Source organism: Aptenodytes forsteri, unplaced genomic scaffold, assembly GCF_000699145.1.
Source record: "Aptenodytes forsteri isolate BGI_AS27 unplaced genomic scaffold, ASM69914v1 Scaffold258, whole genome shotgun sequence".
Lineage (NCBI taxonomy): Eukaryota > Metazoa > Chordata > Aves > Sphenisciformes > Spheniscidae > Aptenodytes > Aptenodytes forsteri.
Genome location: NW_008795250.1, coordinates 57,448 through 76,045, shown reverse-complemented (window position 1 = coordinate 76,045; position 18,598 = coordinate 57,448). Strand labels below are relative to the sequence as shown.

Sequence of the window (18,598 nt, the reverse complement as noted above, 5' to 3'; positions counted from 1 at the left end):
TAAGCAGTCTATGTGCATATGCAATTCAGCACAGCAAGTCCTATACATGTTTGCAATAAAGCTTTCTACCCTATTGCAAGCAAACCTGTAGGTAGTTAAACATAGGAAATATCTTGTTTAAAACCTTTTGTCTGAAGCTACTAGCCACACCAGCTTCAAGCTAGAGAACCTTCTGAGAAGTGTATTCAAGAAAAAAGTTCATTTGGCCACATCTTCTGGTACTACACCGTCATATGTCTTTCTAGGCAGAAGTCAAAGACTAATAAATCTATAACATTCCTCTAAATGTAGTTTAGTCTAAAGTTTAGGTTGTAAGAAGAAAATACACAACTGATATGTATGTCTCCTGTAATCACATCCAACACAATACATTAAAACGCTAATGTTCCTCTGCAATGCTCCTTTGTTTTTAATTACGGCAAGGCATATGAAGACTCTCACTTGCTTGTTAGTTTTCTAATTATTTCTGCTAGAAGTCAAATGCATTCTAAATATTCTTCAGAAAAAGAAATTTACACATCCTTATTTAAGGTCAAGTATGCTTGACTAATATTATCCCAGTAAACATTACAGGTAAGTGATTTCATGAGAAAGAACATTCCCAACTTTTCCAAAACCAGGCAAATACTAAGGCCAGCACATAACCCATGCAAGAAGCAGTATTCTGCAGACTGATTTGGTTTGTACGCATCACGTGCATGCATGCATTCCTGTACACAAAAACAAACAAAAAATTTAAAATAATCTGGTAATAAAGATCATCCCTAAGGGCTATTTAATATCCATAAAGCTGAATTTGGAGAGGAAAAACAACACTTTTAATCACTGAATTTGTCAGTAGGCTGCAATACTGCTCTTCACAGAGCAAAGTACATTTGTGCTGAATTTTTTCTCCAAGTAATATTCAGGGACACTTACTTTCCTGCACAGAATGGGAAGTTAATTTTTTGATATATATACACACACAGCTCCTATCACTACATCAAAAGGGTACTCAAGTAAAATATAATGCCTGGTATTTTTCCGAAATACAAACCTACCATTAGAATCTGTGCAAAGATTTTCTTTAAATAGCAACTGTCCAAAGTCACAACACTGTTCAAACTTATCACTATCTAAGGAACATTCTGATGAACCAGAAGCTATCAGATCAAGTCTTCTTTACTGAAACCAGGAATTCTTTGTATTAGTTACCATTACAGCCATGTTTTGGTTGTATATGTACACAACACGAATATTGTATATTCTCAAGAATATACATTCTCAAGAACACAAAGCTTTTGCCTCTGTAATTGATCTCTGTGCAAAGAAAACACTAGAAGACCTGTTTTATTCCGTAGTTTTAAGTTCTCATGCATTTCACTGTTTAATTGTTTTCAGAAAACCTTAAACTGTGTAATTATTTGGGCTGAAACTTAACTTCTTTTAAAGAGCAAGCTTTTAAGTCATCTTCTCCTCCTTGCCCCAAATCTTTTGGATTACTTTTGGTTCATATGTTTTTGGAAGAGAAACTTGTGTTTACAAACCCCCCCCAAATAACCCCAAAACTGAACTACTTTAATTGCCTGTTAATGTGACAAAGCTAAATAAACACCCAAAACCAAATAAACACCCAAAACAACCAAAACACTTGCTCACCAGCGTATTGCTCTTCTTAATATCTTCTAAACGCTCTAAGACTGAAGTCAGGTTTGGGTCATCTGATTCTACAAACCATATTGGTGATGAAGAGGGGTAAGACTCCTGTTAAAAAACAACAACACAAAAGACCCAACAAATAAATAAACAAAAAAAAACCATAAAACTTTTAAAACTCATTCACCCCAAAAATTTCACAACACAGTATTATCACCTTTTATCTTACTCTAAGTCAGGTAACATAGAAGCTTTTAACACAGCATTTTTAGGCAACGCAAGAGAATTTGAAAGAAATCCAGCCAACTGGTTCTTCTAGTATTTCATCCTATTTTCATCTTGATCAGATGATGGACATACATAAGAAACAGTGCTGAAAAGTTTAAAACCCTGGAGGCAGGTGGAGCAGGAGGGAGAAGTTTAGAAATGCAGTACAGGCGATTATTACCAAAAAATGGAGTCACAAGTAGTACATGTCAAAGAATAAAACTATATCGATGCTGATTTTTCATAAAAATACAGCTTTAATTTGGAATAATCTATGAAAGCAACAAAACCTGGAGTCTTCAGATTTCCTCCTCAAACAGGATTATTCAAACTGTTCTAGCACTGCCCCTCAGACTGAAACAACATAGCTCAAACCTCCTGTCTTGGAGGACAAGTTAATGGGCAGATCACAATGCCAAAAATCTGCAATTTTATCTTTGTACCATCAAGGCTCAGAGGACTTTCCACTGTTGAAAGATGTCTCAAACAACAGATTGCATACAACCCTATCAAGAAAGCTTACAAAATAACTTTCTTCCATCAATAGAATCCTACAGTTGTTAGGCAGGTGCCAAAACACATCCTAGTGACAGTGAGATCAAACGGGTTGACAGGATTAGAAGTGTACTCAATTTTCCAGAACAAGCCATGGTTAGGGCACATACAACATATGGAACAGATGTGGCCCACAACCGCTCATACAATCCATGACAAGTGATTTTTCTGTCACTAAGCTGCCACAACATGCAGCCCTTCAAAAGGTGCTGGAAAGACCCTTGCTATGGAAAGGTAAACAGAAGTCCTTTGCCTCTTGTTTAGATGTTTCAAAAAGCAACCCCTGTTTTTTTCCTAACACAGGTTTGGTAACATTGTGAGGATGGAACAAACCATGTAGCTTCCAACTCAACAGTAAGTGTCCCTTCATATCATTGACGTGTTTGGATTTTTTTTTTGTTTTGTTTGAGTTATTTAAGGCCTTCTCCACTTCTCACCCATTCAATTAAATTCTGGTAGCTGAGGACAAATTGCTGAACCTCAGTTTTATCACGCAGATATTATCTTCATATCCCCAGGTCTTACAAAATAGTACGAGGGAATTTTCATTCGTTTCCCTCACTGCAGTTTAAAAGGAAAAATTCCATATTTCTCATTCCAGAGACAACAAATCATGCTTCATTCTTCAACACTTAGTCAAAATTCCTACTGCTACTCTAATAAGTGACTCCAAAATGTGCACTATGCTTACAACTTTACACTCTTTCTTGATTGCATTGTATATTTTTTGCTTTATAGTTTTCAAGACAGCAGTAAGAAGTTTCACAGAAGGAAGACATCATACCTGTCTGTCAGTGTTACTGTCTGGCCTTTAGTGATTCCCAAACAAACTTAGCCTTAGCAAGCTCTCAAAGTGCAAGTCCCAAAAGAAAAACCCAGACCTTCCTAACTTAAACTAACTTCTGTCATTTCAAAGATACTGGGTTTATTAGAATGCAGAACACTATCCATTTGAAAACTGGAGAAAAATACCAGCACATTAGAATTGGCTTTTAACAATACGAAGCTTACTTCCAAACTGACCTTCTAGCTGAAGTGCTGAACCTCATTCTTTTATCTATGTGATCACAATCTATCTATGTGATTAGATAAAGGACATCAGCTTTGACAAAACGGTCTATCACAGCAGAGCTCCCACTTGGCAGCATACTCCAGGGAAGTTCTAGCTTCAGAGGTCTAAAATTCCCACCTGTAAACTGAAGCCTTTGCATAAACTTATTTTTAAACAAGCTCAATTCCCCCCCCAGTTTACTTTTTTTTTTAAATCACAGCTAAAAATACCTTAGAAGAATACATTATATTCCTAGTATCTTTATGAAAAGACAAACTGTTTACATCTTTCAGCTTCACTTTGAAGCATACCATACACAAAGCAGAGACCTTAGAATACCTGTTCGTGATTAACTAAGGCCTAACATCTCAAATGTCTGTCAGGAAAGTCTAGTGCTCAGCTTGCAAAGATTTTAAGGCTAAGGAAGGCAAACAGATGGGTAGTTATGTGTGGTTTAATCACTTTCTTCCTTTACCAAATAGAGTACCTTGGAAAAGTGTATTTTCTCCTCAGTTTCACTTAAGACACTCTTGAAAGACTAACCACTATCACTGCTGGAGAAACAAGGTTAAATTCCCAGCTCCCACTGCGTTCCCAAACTATTTATTTTTAGGAGCTATACTTCATTAAAGATACTCCAGGTTTTGAACTGATAGCATCTCACTCATTTTTAATAACATGCAACCTACCTGTAAAATCTTCTGCAGTAGTGCAATATTCTTACCTCAAGATTTCATACTGCACACTGGATCTTTATGCACAGTGGGGAACATCAGAAGGGAGACTCTGCTAACTGTGGCCCCACTGCCTGAAGACTTGTTTGAACCAGCTATTTTTGAGACCTGAACTTCTCTGGCCAGCTCATTAAGTTAAGAGAAAGGCACTAGGGTAAACACTACTACCGTGACTTTAGATTACACCAATATTGCCATCAGAAAATACAAAGAACAAGCAAAATCCCTTCCAAGATTCATTGAGCCATCTGCTTCTTAAAATCCTCAGACTCATTAGAATAAAAATATTATCCAGACACAGTCAACATTTGGACTGTGTACGCACATTCTCCTAACAGGTGTTTTTGTTTTTTGGGTTTTTTTAATCAAGCATTTGTTAATTATGTTAGTCCAGGTCTAAGCAAGTCTATTAATTGCAATGATTTATAGAAGATAAACATCTGTCAGTCCACTCTTCTAAACCATATCTGGAATCTGAAGACTGCTTACAGAATGAAGCTCAACACTTCACTGTCTATAGTCGTCTTTTCTGACAATTTTGTTCCTCCTTTCTCCACCAGAAGGATTTAACGAACAAACCCATAGTAGGACAGCTGTTGGTTACAATCAGTATCTATCCCAGTCTGGGGGGCCTATACAAAAATCTCCCCCAAAAAACTTGCAGCAAATCTTTCGTCAGACAGGGACATGACTGATAGTGCAGATTTGATGATCTAGCAATCCCACTATGTGTTTAAATACATTACAGGGGCTACTTGAATGTACTGATGCCAACAAACCCATAGTAGGACAGCTGTTGGTTACAATCAGTATCTATCCCAGTCTGGGGGGCCTATACAAAAATCTCCCCCAAAAAACTTGCAGCAAATCTTTCGTCAGACAGGGACATGACTGATAGTGCAGATTTGATGATCTAGCAATCCCACTATGTGTTTAAATACATTACAGGGGCTACTTGAATGTACTGATGCCTTCCACACTGAATGGCAGTCCTTCCTCGTTCTTTGCTCTCATTCCAACTCATTCAAGTTTTTGCACTGAAAGCAAGTCCTGCTGTATGTGAGAAAACATACTAGGATTTGATACTGCCTGCATTATTACTGTATAGCACATATGAATTACTGTACCTTAAAAATGATTAAATCAAATTTTCAGTCTGCTTTAGCTTTTGAAACATGAATGGGAACAATGCATTTATCAGAAAGGCTTTTCTTAAACGCTGTGTGAGCATATTCACTCATCTGTATCAGAAAAGATTTCAAATTTTAGACTTCTGGAATATGGATATTTAATTGCATATTCCAACTTTTTCACAACAGATGCTTAATATTAAAATACAAGTTCATCAAACTTCCATTTTTGTTGCAACACTTTTTAGTTCTTCAGACTTACCAATAAATATGTTCGTTTAACTTAAAAACATAAATGGCACTAAGTTTCTCTAGATCTGTAAGTAATCCATATTTTTGGAACAGCTGAGTTTCACGCGGATATGAGTCACTATATTTTGAAATACTGAATTCACATAACAAACTTCAAACATTCTGATCTTGAGATACAAACAAGCTCATGAGTTTGTAACACCATAGCATGCAATGAAAAACTAAGCTTGTGGTTTGTAAGGTCAAACAACTAAACTTCACATAAGCTAACTGTTGAGAGAATTAAGTCAGCCTTTTCTTCCATATCTGCATCCTATAGAGAGAAGAGATGGATTTGAGTTATGGCATGTAAGGAACACAAGCTTCCCAAATATGAAGACAACATTTCGTGAGAGGAACCCTAGAATAGCAGTTATTTTACTATTAATTCTCAGTGGCTAAAAAAACCTTTCACTACGCAGCTGATGTACAGTGATTTTGTATAAGCTAGCTTAGCTGCACAGGTATCACCCATATTAAGTGTTTGAGATCTTTCATGTAACCACTGTAACATGACATTTCCCTGCTCTCTACAAGTAAGAGCAAAAATTCATCACAAGGGGCAAAGGCTACAATGCTTAGATTTGGGCAGCTTTCACAGGTTAATGCATGCTGTACAGCTTGGAAAGCTAATGCAATTGCTCAGTAAGACATGACATGCTGAGATGACATCACACCTAGTATGTACGGAGGCCTGAGGACAAAGGCTGAATGTTTACAGCCAACCCAGACACAATTACAATTCATGGGATCATCGCTTCTAGAGAGTCTTTGTATTAACACCAGGACAGATTGGGAGCTTTGTCAACACAAATGCTTCTGTAGCTTCTGTAACAGAATGCAGCAAAAGAATTTAGCCTACTAATAAACATACAAAATACAAAGCCCCGCAACTCCTGCCACTGGAACAATTTCAAAACCTATCAAATCATTTAGGAAAACCACAGCATATTAGAACACCACACGCAGGATCCCACTGTTCAGACATTCCGTTGCATCCTTTGTAAGACGGTCTACTTATATTTCACTAACAATTTTGCTTAACCAAAAAAAAAAAAAAAAAAAGGGCAAAAGGTGACAGAAGATACCAGGAACGCAAACATTAAGACAGCTTTTCCTGGGTAGAGATCTGTCACCTAAGTATATCCTATCTAAGCTTTCTCATCCTTAACAATAAGGCTGTTTTACTTGCAATGTTATATAATCTGTTCTATAAAGCTACAGCGACACAATTTTTATGTTAGCAAGAGACTTTTAAACGAGCTATTTCTAAATTACAATACTGTTGAAATTGTGAAGTTGCTAAATTAAAAAACACACATCTTGCTCACATTCCTAAGATTAGAACAACCTGTACACAGTTTGCTATGAGGTAATAGAGTAACCATGTCTCCTTGTACACAACAGAGCCATTTTATCATGGCCAAATAGTAGGAAAACACATTTAAACACGTCTTCAGCATTACGATTTAAAATCACAATTACATGCTGACAGTTCTTCATTTTCTTTAGTTTCCAGATCACCTTAGATTGAAAAAGTGGGTTTTTTTCTTTTAAAACTCCTTAGCATACTGGCTGAACGAAATTCAGCCAATTTGATTTCTTTTCTGTTTCTAAGTTTTTGCAAAATCTCCATAATTGACAGAACCTAGTTCTGTTCTTTTTATACCAGCTACAGCTAAAACTTAGCTGATTTTCATAACAGCACTTCTGACTTCTATCTTCTCAGTCCCAAAATTTTTTGTCCACCCCACTTTACTTCCAACCAACAGAACGTCAAAGCCCCAGATCTTTTAAACAGCTTAATTGCTTTGAGAAGGCTACCAAGAGACCACTCTAGCTCACACAGATCTTGGTAATGAAGTAAGTAAATCCTAATGTAACAAGACATTTCAGGGGGCTAATACGTTCTTTTCAAGGTGAATACATTTGCAGCTATAAACACACATCAAGTTATTGATCTCAAATCATAGATGGCTTTCCCTCAGCAGACATCTTGATGCTACCAAGTTTGTAGCTTGCTCGTTTGAATTAAATAGGAGAATTAAGATTTTTTTAAAAATAAAATCAATTCCCACTAGTTAGGGATCATATACACATCCTACACGAATGTTCAAAAAAAATACTGAAGATTAACTATACAATTAACTACAATTTAATACATATTATTTGAAATTGTTAGTCAATCATTCAGTTGTTATGAATTTTTCCCCTGTGTCAACCTGCCTTTAGAGGGGGAAAAAAAAACCAAACCAGAATTAATATTAACAAAAATATCAGGACTTGAGAAGATATTCTTAAAGCTAAAATTTAGCTTGATGACCATAAAACACTAGTACTTACAGCTTCTTAAAAGAGTATTAGCTGTGATGACACAACTGACAGACTGCTTCCCATTATTAGGGGCCAAATTTTCCAAAGGCAGCTTAAGATGCAAGTAAACATTTTCTACCACTAGGTACTTGAGTACTCATGAAATCTACAGGCTAAGAACCTTCAAAAGTCAGCAGATTGTCATCTGCCCTCCCATCCCATTCTTTATAATAATTAAAAAAAGAAGAAAGCATGAAGGGTCACTTTCAACTCAGGTTTTTTTGAAACTTCATTGGAAGTCATCCAAATAAAACTATTTCCCAGAAACCTCAAGTTACCAAAACCCCAAAGATTTGTATTTTCAAACATTCAGACATCATCACTTGCTCTGTTGTATAGACTGAATGAGTTATTGAACATTACAATATTCTAACATTTCATTTTCAAGTTCAAGTAAAAATTTGCACTTTCGCATATGAAAGAATTGTCATTTCTTTAAGAATCTAACAGTTCAGTGATCCAGAGTTCTAAAAGATAAGAAAAGCGTATGCAATGGGGGGGGTTAAAAATAAAATTTAATATTGGGAGTGGGGAGGAAACAAAGTGAATTTTACCCACCTCTACTGAACAAGGGGAAAACTTCAACCTGCTTTTCCTTTTGAATTTTAAGATTGTATACAACATACTATTAACTTGCTCAATGCATATGAAGAGAAGGACATTTTTTATTCACTAGAGTTCAGTTAAACAGAGATCTTTAACTGTTTCTATACCACTGAAAGCAAGCTTGTATTAGCTTTAATTTTCTTACACTCTTCCTGAAGTCAAAGCCTGACATGCTCAGTTCAGTGAGAATATTTGTTACAACTCATGCATTTGGTAAGGCACCAAGTTCAACTGACTAAAATACACGTATCTCTTTTAAACATAGAAAATTACTGCAATTCTACCTTCAAGTTTGATGACTGTCTCGACAGCGACAGCCTATACAAGACAATCCCAGATGAAGCGGCATGCTTTGGATGGACCCCTGACTGCAAGATGATTAAGACTGCAAGAGCTTAATCATCTTGCACCTTTACAGGAGGTAGGTGAAAGAATCCCATAATCCTGTTCTACGTAGGTTCTGCTAATACGCTCATCGCTGCAGAACTGAATACCTTCAGGACCACATTAAAACAACACAACTAACAGGGTCGTGGTTTTCCTCTCCCACACACTCTCCAGGGAACGATGCAAGTGTAGCAGAGTATCTTGTTTTAGAATTATGTTATTAAATACAGCCATGTTAGAGAAGGCAGGGTCAAAGGCATGTGCCTCACAGAACGGAAAGACCATAACAAACCGCAACTCTATAGGTGCCTGTAAAATTCACTCTACAATCACAAATTGTCCCAAACAAAAATAAATATAGTACTCTGTACAAACAAGTTCTACTGATTGTAGAAGGCTACCACGAAAGTAACCACAAGGAAATGTTTCTGTTAAGAGCATACAGAACAGCTATGGACATTGCTTTTGTCTTCACAACAGACATCACCCTCTTGGGCTGAGCAAAGCAGTTCCCCTCCTGTCACATCAGGCTTTTCTGGACACGCGTGCAATGGTCTGCTGCTTTGCACCGCCTACAGCCACTTTCTGTCTGAGTGCACATGGACTACAGCATGTTTTTAAATGAACTGAAAGCCTAGATTATGGAACACTTTTTGCAATACACAGATTCAGCAGCAACTGCAAGTGCCAATATTCATAAGATGGTGACCGCAGCACAGCTAAATAAGTATGATCAGGGACAGTATTTCAATGGCTGTATTTCACTTGTGTAAAAATTATTCCAAAACCCAAGGAGCTTGTAATTTGCAGCTTCATCTGCACAAATTCATTTGTTCAACCCAGACCCATAGAATTATCTTGAAATTATTACGGAATCTTTAACTTTTTTACTTTGGATACACGTAAGACAGAAAATAACATTTTGAGTTAAAAAAAAAAATCCTGGAAAAGACCTAAGCAAATGCTGCTTTCAAACAGGCACATATAAGAGGCCAATAATTTCAAAGTTTACGAAACAATCTAGGCTACTTCTGTGTTTTACTTCCATGCCTCTATCCAGGTACACACATTTAAATCTCTCACTGCCCAAACATTATTACCTTAGAAGCCAAAACACATACAACCAAAGTAGCAAAGGCACAAAACATCACTTCAAATGGTCACAAACATGAATGTAGACGTGGCATCATAGTTCTTACACTTCTTATGGTCAAGTTCTTTCAGTCAAGTTTTTACAGCCAGTCATTCTTGGAACTATTTAATCTACACAAAATGCCCCAATTGCCAATTCTGATGTGTGAAATTGCACATTACCCTTGGAAAAATAGGTTTATCAGACTCTTATCAGTTGCCACAACCTCATCCACTCCCCTTACCAAACAAAAGGCAACAGGCTACTTGTTGTCCAGTATAACATAACTACACAAAATTAAAATACGAACTTTGAGTATAAAAGCAAAAAAGGCACTTGTCTGATAAAAACACAGTTATTGATCTTCACTGTGAAGCAACTTTTTATTCTCCAGGTCATCATCATAATGCAGCATGCCATCTATCCTTTCAAAGAAATTCACAGAAAAGACACTCTTAACACTTTTGTATGGACCCAAAGTAAAATCCACCAAATGTTAATGTACTGCTGCTCAAACACATCTCCTAAGTTAATACTAAGCATGATTTAGCTAACAGCATAGCAAGTGACAGTTGCTCAAGAGCAGTGTGTAGTCTCTGAAAATGAAAACTGTTGCTGAGGGCCAACCCAGTTAAGTGAGCTAAGGAACATTCCTTTGCCAATACTATTAACAGCAGCAAATAAAGTTACAGATCATCCACATTGAAAACAAAGCGAAGAACACAGCATTGCTGAAGACTAAGTGACTTGCTTATTGGGAAGAAGGTTGTAGGGCTGATACTAGAACCCAGATTTTTACCATAGCACCTCACAGCAGTCGGATCAACCTATCTTGCTCCTCACACACAAAACACCCACTGTGTGCTTGTACTCTCGTCTTGACAGTTGTCAGAGGATGGTTGTTTTAGAGCCCTCAGCCACAAGGGGTTCTCTTCTTTAATGCATGCATTATATGTGCCCTCAAGCTGACAATGGTTTATCTAATAAGCAGCTAGACACATGCACTAAAGAAAAACGTATTTTGCAAATCTGATTCTCCAGTACTCTTTCTTTAGCAGCAGCACAGTATCTTATGTGCCCAAATTCCTGAAGGAAGTCTGATTACTTGAAACAAATTATCAACTCATTCTAATCATCAAGAGTTATTAATTACCTACTTCTGCAACTATACAGACAAGTACATTCAGAGAAAGTATCATCAACATTAGTGTCACAAAGCCGGAGTAGCAAGAAACGGCTTCTAATATGGCTAGAACTGAAGAAGTGGTTATAACTAAGTTGCAACATGTCACTCTCTCCCTGACTTAACCTGAAAAATAAAAGTTTCCTAGCAGACCTGCTCTTGCCTTTATCACTTAGACAGTTACTCCTCAGCACGCAAAGTCTGATGTCACTTCTGCTGTCACCCAAAAATCCAGGCTTCCCCTTCCTCCTCTTCAGTCTCTTTACCTTCAGGAATTTACGTCTTTCAAGTGTTCAAATTGCTCACCCCCCCTTCCATCAAAGGCACTGTGCCCTCTCCCCTTCTCTGAGAACAACTTTCTTTCCCCTTTTCCTCCCCTCTCCCTTTGCAAACTTGCAGTGCTCCAGACACATCTACAGGTACCAGGATTTTTGATTCTCGCCTGCTGCTAACAGAGGTCCTGCTGCTCTACCACTCTTACACCTGAGCAGCACCCCAGCCACCACCCACCAGGTTCCCGAGCTCTCTCCTCACAGCAACACACACACAGCTGCCCTGACTGCTGCTTAGTCACTGGCCTTCAGATTAGAGCCATTTAGATGGAACTTTGTCCCCCACATGCAAAATTTCAGTACCATGGAGTTCAAGCAACGTTTACCATTAATAAGTTAAATACCGCACTCTTACCACAGTTATTTCCTACTTCAAAAATTCAAGGCAGCCTGTGGTATCTTGAACACCACTGCACAGGAACGCTTTAATTTTCTTCTAATGCCACTATACAAGTTCTGACAGAGTTTATGTTTCTGCCTTTCTGAATACACAATGAAGAAGCTATTGCAAGATCTGCAACCGTATTGAACTCTCTCTCTCAGGGGGGTTAAAAAATTAGAGATCTGGAAGAAAGGAGAATACAGTCCAAACTAAATGTCAAGAAATCACGCACTAACTGCTTTACAGTACTTAATACACCAGGATGTCTTGTATGCATGAGATAACAAAAAAGAAACAAAACACGTACGGTCATTATTTTAATACCACGCTTAAATTACAGCTGGAAGCAAGAAATCAGTAAGACATACCATAACTGGTATACTTGTTTACAGCAAAGATCAACTAAGAACTATTCTGATCATATTAGCTTCAGCTGTACTGAATACAGGCAGGCTGATACAGGATCTAAATATTAAATAGCCTCTCCTTACTATAATCAGTCATTTAATTTTCCAGTTGCCTTCTATGAGCTGGTGACAGGTGATTTTCACTTCTTCTACAGAGCTTGCAGCTGAAGAAATACAGTGGAATCCTTACTAAATCATAAACTATCATGTCTCTTAAAAATGGCATATTACCATTCACAGTCTAAAGAAAAATAAGAAAAAAAAAAATCAGCTTCAGCCAGGAATTCAGGGTTTTATAACTTTTCAAAACTACACAAAGGCAAACAACCTGACAGTACTGAACAGTAGTCCACACTGAGGCATAACTAAAATAGTAGTTATTTCTGTTAATCAGCTTGTACAAACATTTGTTCCTATCCAGAAGTTTTGCCCCCCTCCTGGTTGTTTGTTTTTTTTTAAATACTACTATTTAGAGAACTGTCTCCACCTTTGTATCTTCCATTCTCCTGAAAGGAATTTGATTTTACAAGTAAACAACTTCCAGTTAGACTGGTCCAGTTGTCTCTAGCTGTCACTGTAACACACCAGACACTCACGTAGGCCCACCGGACTGATGCCGCCTTGGGTATTCCACACAGGAGCAATCCCAAGTTCCGCTGAGGACTCAGCCAGCACTTGGCAAGCAGCTCTCTGTCGGCAATGCTGGCTTCAGCAGTCTTCCCCAGCACTCACTCATTCCTATGCCCTCTGTTGTGACGGTACAGCTGTTTGTGCAGCCACGCAGTGAACCAGACTGGGAAGTGATCCAGATTAACAATAACCCAGTAAAGAATTTTTACATGCCAGCCAGGTCCTTAACCCAGTAAACTCAATTTTGGCCACCTCACAAGGCATATAGCCTTTGCTGGTCTGCGAGCAACAGCAGTATTACAGAGCACATAGGACACAATCATACTTTGTTCTACCTAGCAATTGTAATTTTTAATTCATGTTGAGGGTATCAACATGTCATCAATACACAATACCCCCGGCATAACACAGAAAACACACCTGCAGATTCATTCTAGTCTGAGTAAGTCTGACAGAATGAAGTTATTCTTTTTTGGGAACACACTTGATCGACTCCATTAATAACTTCTGATTTTACAGTGTTCCATTGTAGACAGACTGCCATGATGAATTTGGAAGTGCAACCTTATTTTCCAGAATAGGATGCACTTTCTACACTACTCCCTTATTTTTCTCATTTCATTGATAAAAAGCTTTGACAGAAAAGCCAAAATCTTAGCATGCCCCCCCCCCAAAAAAAAAAAAAAAAAAAAAAATCAAGAGTAGCAATACATATTCTTGCTTCTTGTAGCATAAGAAAGGTCTCTGGTAAGGTCAAAGGCAACCATCACATACCATCAAATGCCTGTTACAAAGTAGCCCTACTCTAAGTCAGTCTCGTTGAAAAAATTAGTGACTATGAAGAAACACACAAAAATTACCAGGTATCTTTCAGTCTTTTACAAAAACCTCCTGAAGAGTTAACATGAGGTAACATGCTGAGTAAAAAGAAGTAATTCTTTTTATAAAATGTCTTTTAATTATCAAAGTGCAGGGAGAGCTCTTTTGAGGACCACAACAGTCCCAGTTCTGAAATAATTATATCATTAACTCACATGAGTAACCCATTTGAAATAAATGCAATTTCCTGTACATTAAAACCTCAACATAAGCCAGCATTTATATTTGAAGCCCACCATTGTGGCTTTCTAGAATATTTTAGGAGCACTTCATAAATTATAAAGGGGACAGAACAACTGACTGGCAAAATCCTGAAGTACTGGTTACAGTCTTTCACCCATAGCACAACTAAGCTGTGGTGTCAGAAAGTAAGGTCCTGTGTCTTCCAGATACAAAAGATTCCTCCTACTCCTTTTTACAATATTCCTTTTCCAATTACAGTCTTGGCATACAAAGAGAAGTCAAAATCAAAATCCTCACTCTTTCAGTATTTTTTTTTGTTTGCTTGCTTAATTTTGGTTTACTAAATAAGACTAAATTTCTCAATTTCTATTGCATAAGTGATGTTTGATAATAGTTTCTTTAGTACCTTTTTTAAAACTCCAAGTATACCTAGTTCTAGTTAGAAAAGCACTTACTGTCAAGATAAACCTGTGTATGCTTTTATTTAGTCCATATGCTGCAAGACAAAGGTCTCAACCTCACTACAGAATGTCTAGTAAAATAAACAAAAAAAAAAAAAAAAATCTGTCATTTGAACTGAACGCCTCATTCACTATGTGGTTAGTTCTGCGTACAAATAAATTACCTTTTTAAAAGGTTATGAGCTGTCTAGGCATTAGCTAGAAGTGCATTTAATATTAAAATCTTATGCCTTTGAAGAACTATCGCATGTTCTAATACACTCACTTTCTGTATATACCCAACTTGTCAAAAGCTTCATAGGTAATATCGTTTCATCCATTCTGGTTTAGAAGGGAAAAGAAAGTCTTCTCCCATCAATTGCAGTTATCTGTAGACAGCAACCTTTTCTGTTCTTTCATAGTAGCTTCTAACTCCGATTTAGCAGCAGGGTATTTTTCAGTGAAAGCAGAAGATACTTCTTTCCAACAGAGAAGCAAGAGTATACTGGAGTCAGTCGTATCACATAAATTGAATTGTTAATGTATGAAGGATATCGCTGCACATTAGAGCCCAGTATCTGTTTGGGGCAAAATCTGCTCCCACACAGAGCTGGTGCAAACCCCGTTCTACCTGCAAGTGCTATATGAGGACACAGAATTTCAATAGTAGTTTTGTGTATGGGTGGAGAGATATTAATATCCAGTTTCTCTCTGAAGAGACTATATAAAGAGATGTTTTACAGCAGTCTAAATCAGTCCTTTTTCCTGCAATAACGAGGAAAAGATTGAATAATTCTAACACACCCTTTGGAATACTATGACATAAGTCTGATAAGGTACCAAACTGAAACTACAGATTGCACTGAAAGACACTTACCTAAAGTCACGATCAATAAACACACTCCTTTAAGGCCACTGTTTTGATACTATTTTAAAAAACATGCAAAACAGGACCAGGATAAATACATACACTTTGTAAAGGACACTGGTTTATTGAACTTGATTAATTGGAATACTGCTGTTAAATAAAAATGAAACCTGAGAAAAACAGAAATAAAACTCCAGAATGGAGACACTGCTGTTGGCATAACAAAATGGGAATGTGAAGGTACACAGCCTGAACAAGTTCAATAATTAGACAGTTCTCAGGAATAAGCAGCAATGTTTCTGACAGGGATGACTCCACCCTAAAGTGCCTCTTTTAAAATAATCTGATTAACCATTTAAGTTCCAATATGGGTCACTACCAGAAATAATGAAGGACAGACTTGGACAAAGTTTGCCTGTTACTTTATGAAACAGAAGAGCTATCAAATAAAACATATATCTTGCTTTAATTTCAAGCATTGCTCAGCATCACAGGTAGACTATTCCTAGGATGCTGCAGCAAATGTTTAACTTTGACAGTTCTACAAACTTATACTGCAGAGAGTCAGAAAATCATCTCAGCGAGAAATTCCAGTGCAGACTTCTAATCAAACTGTGGAATTTAGTCTAGAAGACTTGTGGAGATCCATGCAGTTCCTAAGCAGACATTCTCCCTCACCTCTCCAGGAGAATGTTTCCTCTTTCCTCTGCCTTCTCTCTCTAGATTGGAGAAAAGAAAGAGATCCACTGTGAAGATCAGAGCAACTTAGTTATCAGGTCTCTTTTCAGACTTAGTGCAGAAGCTACTGGAAGCTTCCTTCCCTACCAGATTTCTCTCCATCCAGTAACTTCAGCATCTGTACACACTGCTAGACAGCTTTCATTTTACGTAAGATATTGAGGTACCCAAACAGAATCACAATGAAAGAAGTGATTATTGAGCTTTGTGCGTACTCTTCCCCTTAACAGCATTCTTGAGCGTCCAGACGCACAATCTACTGTAAGCTTTTGTTGAGTAAGGGAAATATCCTGGCTTGATCAGTATTGTAGGGGTTAAACTAGTTAGAAGAAGCAAACAGCTAAAGTTACATATTTGCACTGCAAATCCAGAGCACTAAGATAGCAGCTTCTGATGCAGAGGGTGAGTATCCCCAAGAAAACATATTTACCAAAAAATTTATAGCCTTACCAGCTTTTGCATGCTACTACTGCCATTTGAAGTTCTAGTTCCCATGGTACCTGCAGATCCACTGAAGCACAGTAAACAAGACATACTATTCTAGTTTACAGCACCTACAGAAAAAAACTGGAGGCAATTAGGAGTCAGAGCCAAAAGACTCAATTTGGGGCAAGGGGGGAAATCACTTTCATCGCACTTAAGAGTCTAACACTTGTGTCAAAAAACTAGGACAGAAGTCCAGAGGTCAGCTTTCTCTTTTTGGCTCTGTCATCTGCTGCCCACTTGTTTCAAGATAGCCACCTCTGTATCTCAGGTTGCCCTCTCCCATTTATTTTTAACATATAGGGAAAATAGCCACCTATCTCAAAGAGCCAAAAATTACTCAACGTTGGAAAGCACCAAGCTGCTCACAGACAACTGAAACAGGCGTTTCAAGAAAGTCGGACACAGCCTTTTTTCAAAGCAGAAGTCTCGGCTCTAAGGTTTGAAACAGTTCTTTTCCTGTTCTTTTTGCAAGTTCATATGCCACAATTCTAATGGCATGCAAAAGACCTCTTAACCTTCAGGGCAAGTGACTGTAATAGCAGATTACAGACACTGTTTCCTCAGGAATACATAAAAATGCCAAGAGTGACCTAAGCCTGTTTCTTGCTTGCTCAGGCACACCTCAACCAAAGGCCTACAAGTAAGTGGGCACATTTCTTCGCAAGTTAAGAAAGTAGTACTATCAAAAGTAGCTATGACAAAAGCAGCCTCAGAAGTAGATATACATCACAGCACAAATCCAAGGCACCAAAAACTTCAGGCCTTACTACTGGCTTCCCTGTTAGCTGTCACTTGACAAAGAAGAAATAACCCATCAAATTCAACTGGCAACTGAGGCTGCACAATCATCAGACCTTTTATTTTACTCTTTAGAGACAGACATATGAAATAGATCATGTTGTGTGGAAAGAAACAGCCAGACTTCTCAGCAATGAAACACTCTGTACCGAATAAAAAAAATATTTAAAGGAAGTCACACAATCCATCATCTGATAGGTCATGTCTAAAAACAAGAACACCAAAGCATCTTGCTTATTTTACCACAGAAAACATCTTATGTCTTAAAAGTATATACAAGTGTCCGGTAAAACAAACACCTGTCCCATGACCACAAATCTGACTTCTCATGACAATTAACTGTGAAACCTGAAAGATCCTCTTAACAAGTCTCATTTAATTTAATAAAGTTACTTTAAGGCAAGTAAGGATCCAGTCAAGATTACTAGATTTGCCTGGTTTGCATGCACATTTTCATCTTTCAGTACTCAAATATTTACACTTACATGCACATTTCTACCTCCATGCTATCTGTTTGAAACTTTCATCCTCTTCTAGGCAAAGGACAAAAAAGCTCTAGAGCTTATCTTCCTCAAACCCAAACGTACTAACCCTCTTTTCAATCAGTCAAAATTTTTCCATACTCTACTCTTAACCTGAATCTTGATAAGGCATTTAAATTCACTTATAACTACAGCCAGCCCAATAAAAGTGAACCTCCAGCACTTTCCTGTACATGAGTCACAGACGCCAATATATTCAAATCCTTTGGCAAGTTTAGGCCCTAAACTTTTAAAAACACAGAGGATTTTTACCACGGCACACAACACTGAATGTTTTATTCTGCTTCCTTCCCACTCATTTAAAACAAACAAACCCCAACGAATTTAAGGACGGGGGGAACCACAGAAATGAGAAATCCCAAAACAAACCACAAGTAGAAGTCCCTCAGGTTCGACAAGGCTGCTCATACCCCCTTCACAAGTTTAAACGCCACCATGATGATAAAACAACTATTCGGCAGGAGACCAGAGGCGCTATTTTATCCCTCCACAACGGCGAGAATGAAAAGTTTCCCCGTCCTTCCTGCCGCCGCGGCCCCCCGAAGCGGGCACCCCCGCCGAGCCCCCCG

The 18,598-nt window shown here is 37.8% G+C and overlaps 1 protein-coding gene across 1 annotated transcript in view; it reads right to left on the bottom strand.

The window, feature by feature from the left end:
* UBE2Q2 (ubiquitin conjugating enzyme E2 Q2) overlaps positions 1-18,464 on the bottom strand; it is a 51,407-nt gene extending 32,943 nt beyond the window's left edge. Inside the window, exons 1-2 of the mRNA XM_009278827.2 lie at positions 18,399-18,464; positions 1,639-1,743 (exon numbers count right to left, since the gene is read on the bottom strand). Coding sequence (XP_009277102.1) covers positions 1,639-1,743; positions 18,399-18,437 — 144 coding nt within the window. The 5' untranslated portion in view covers positions 18,438-18,464. The remainder of the gene's footprint in view (positions 1-1,638; positions 1,744-18,398) is intronic.
* Positions 18,465-18,598: the final 134 nt, after the last annotated feature.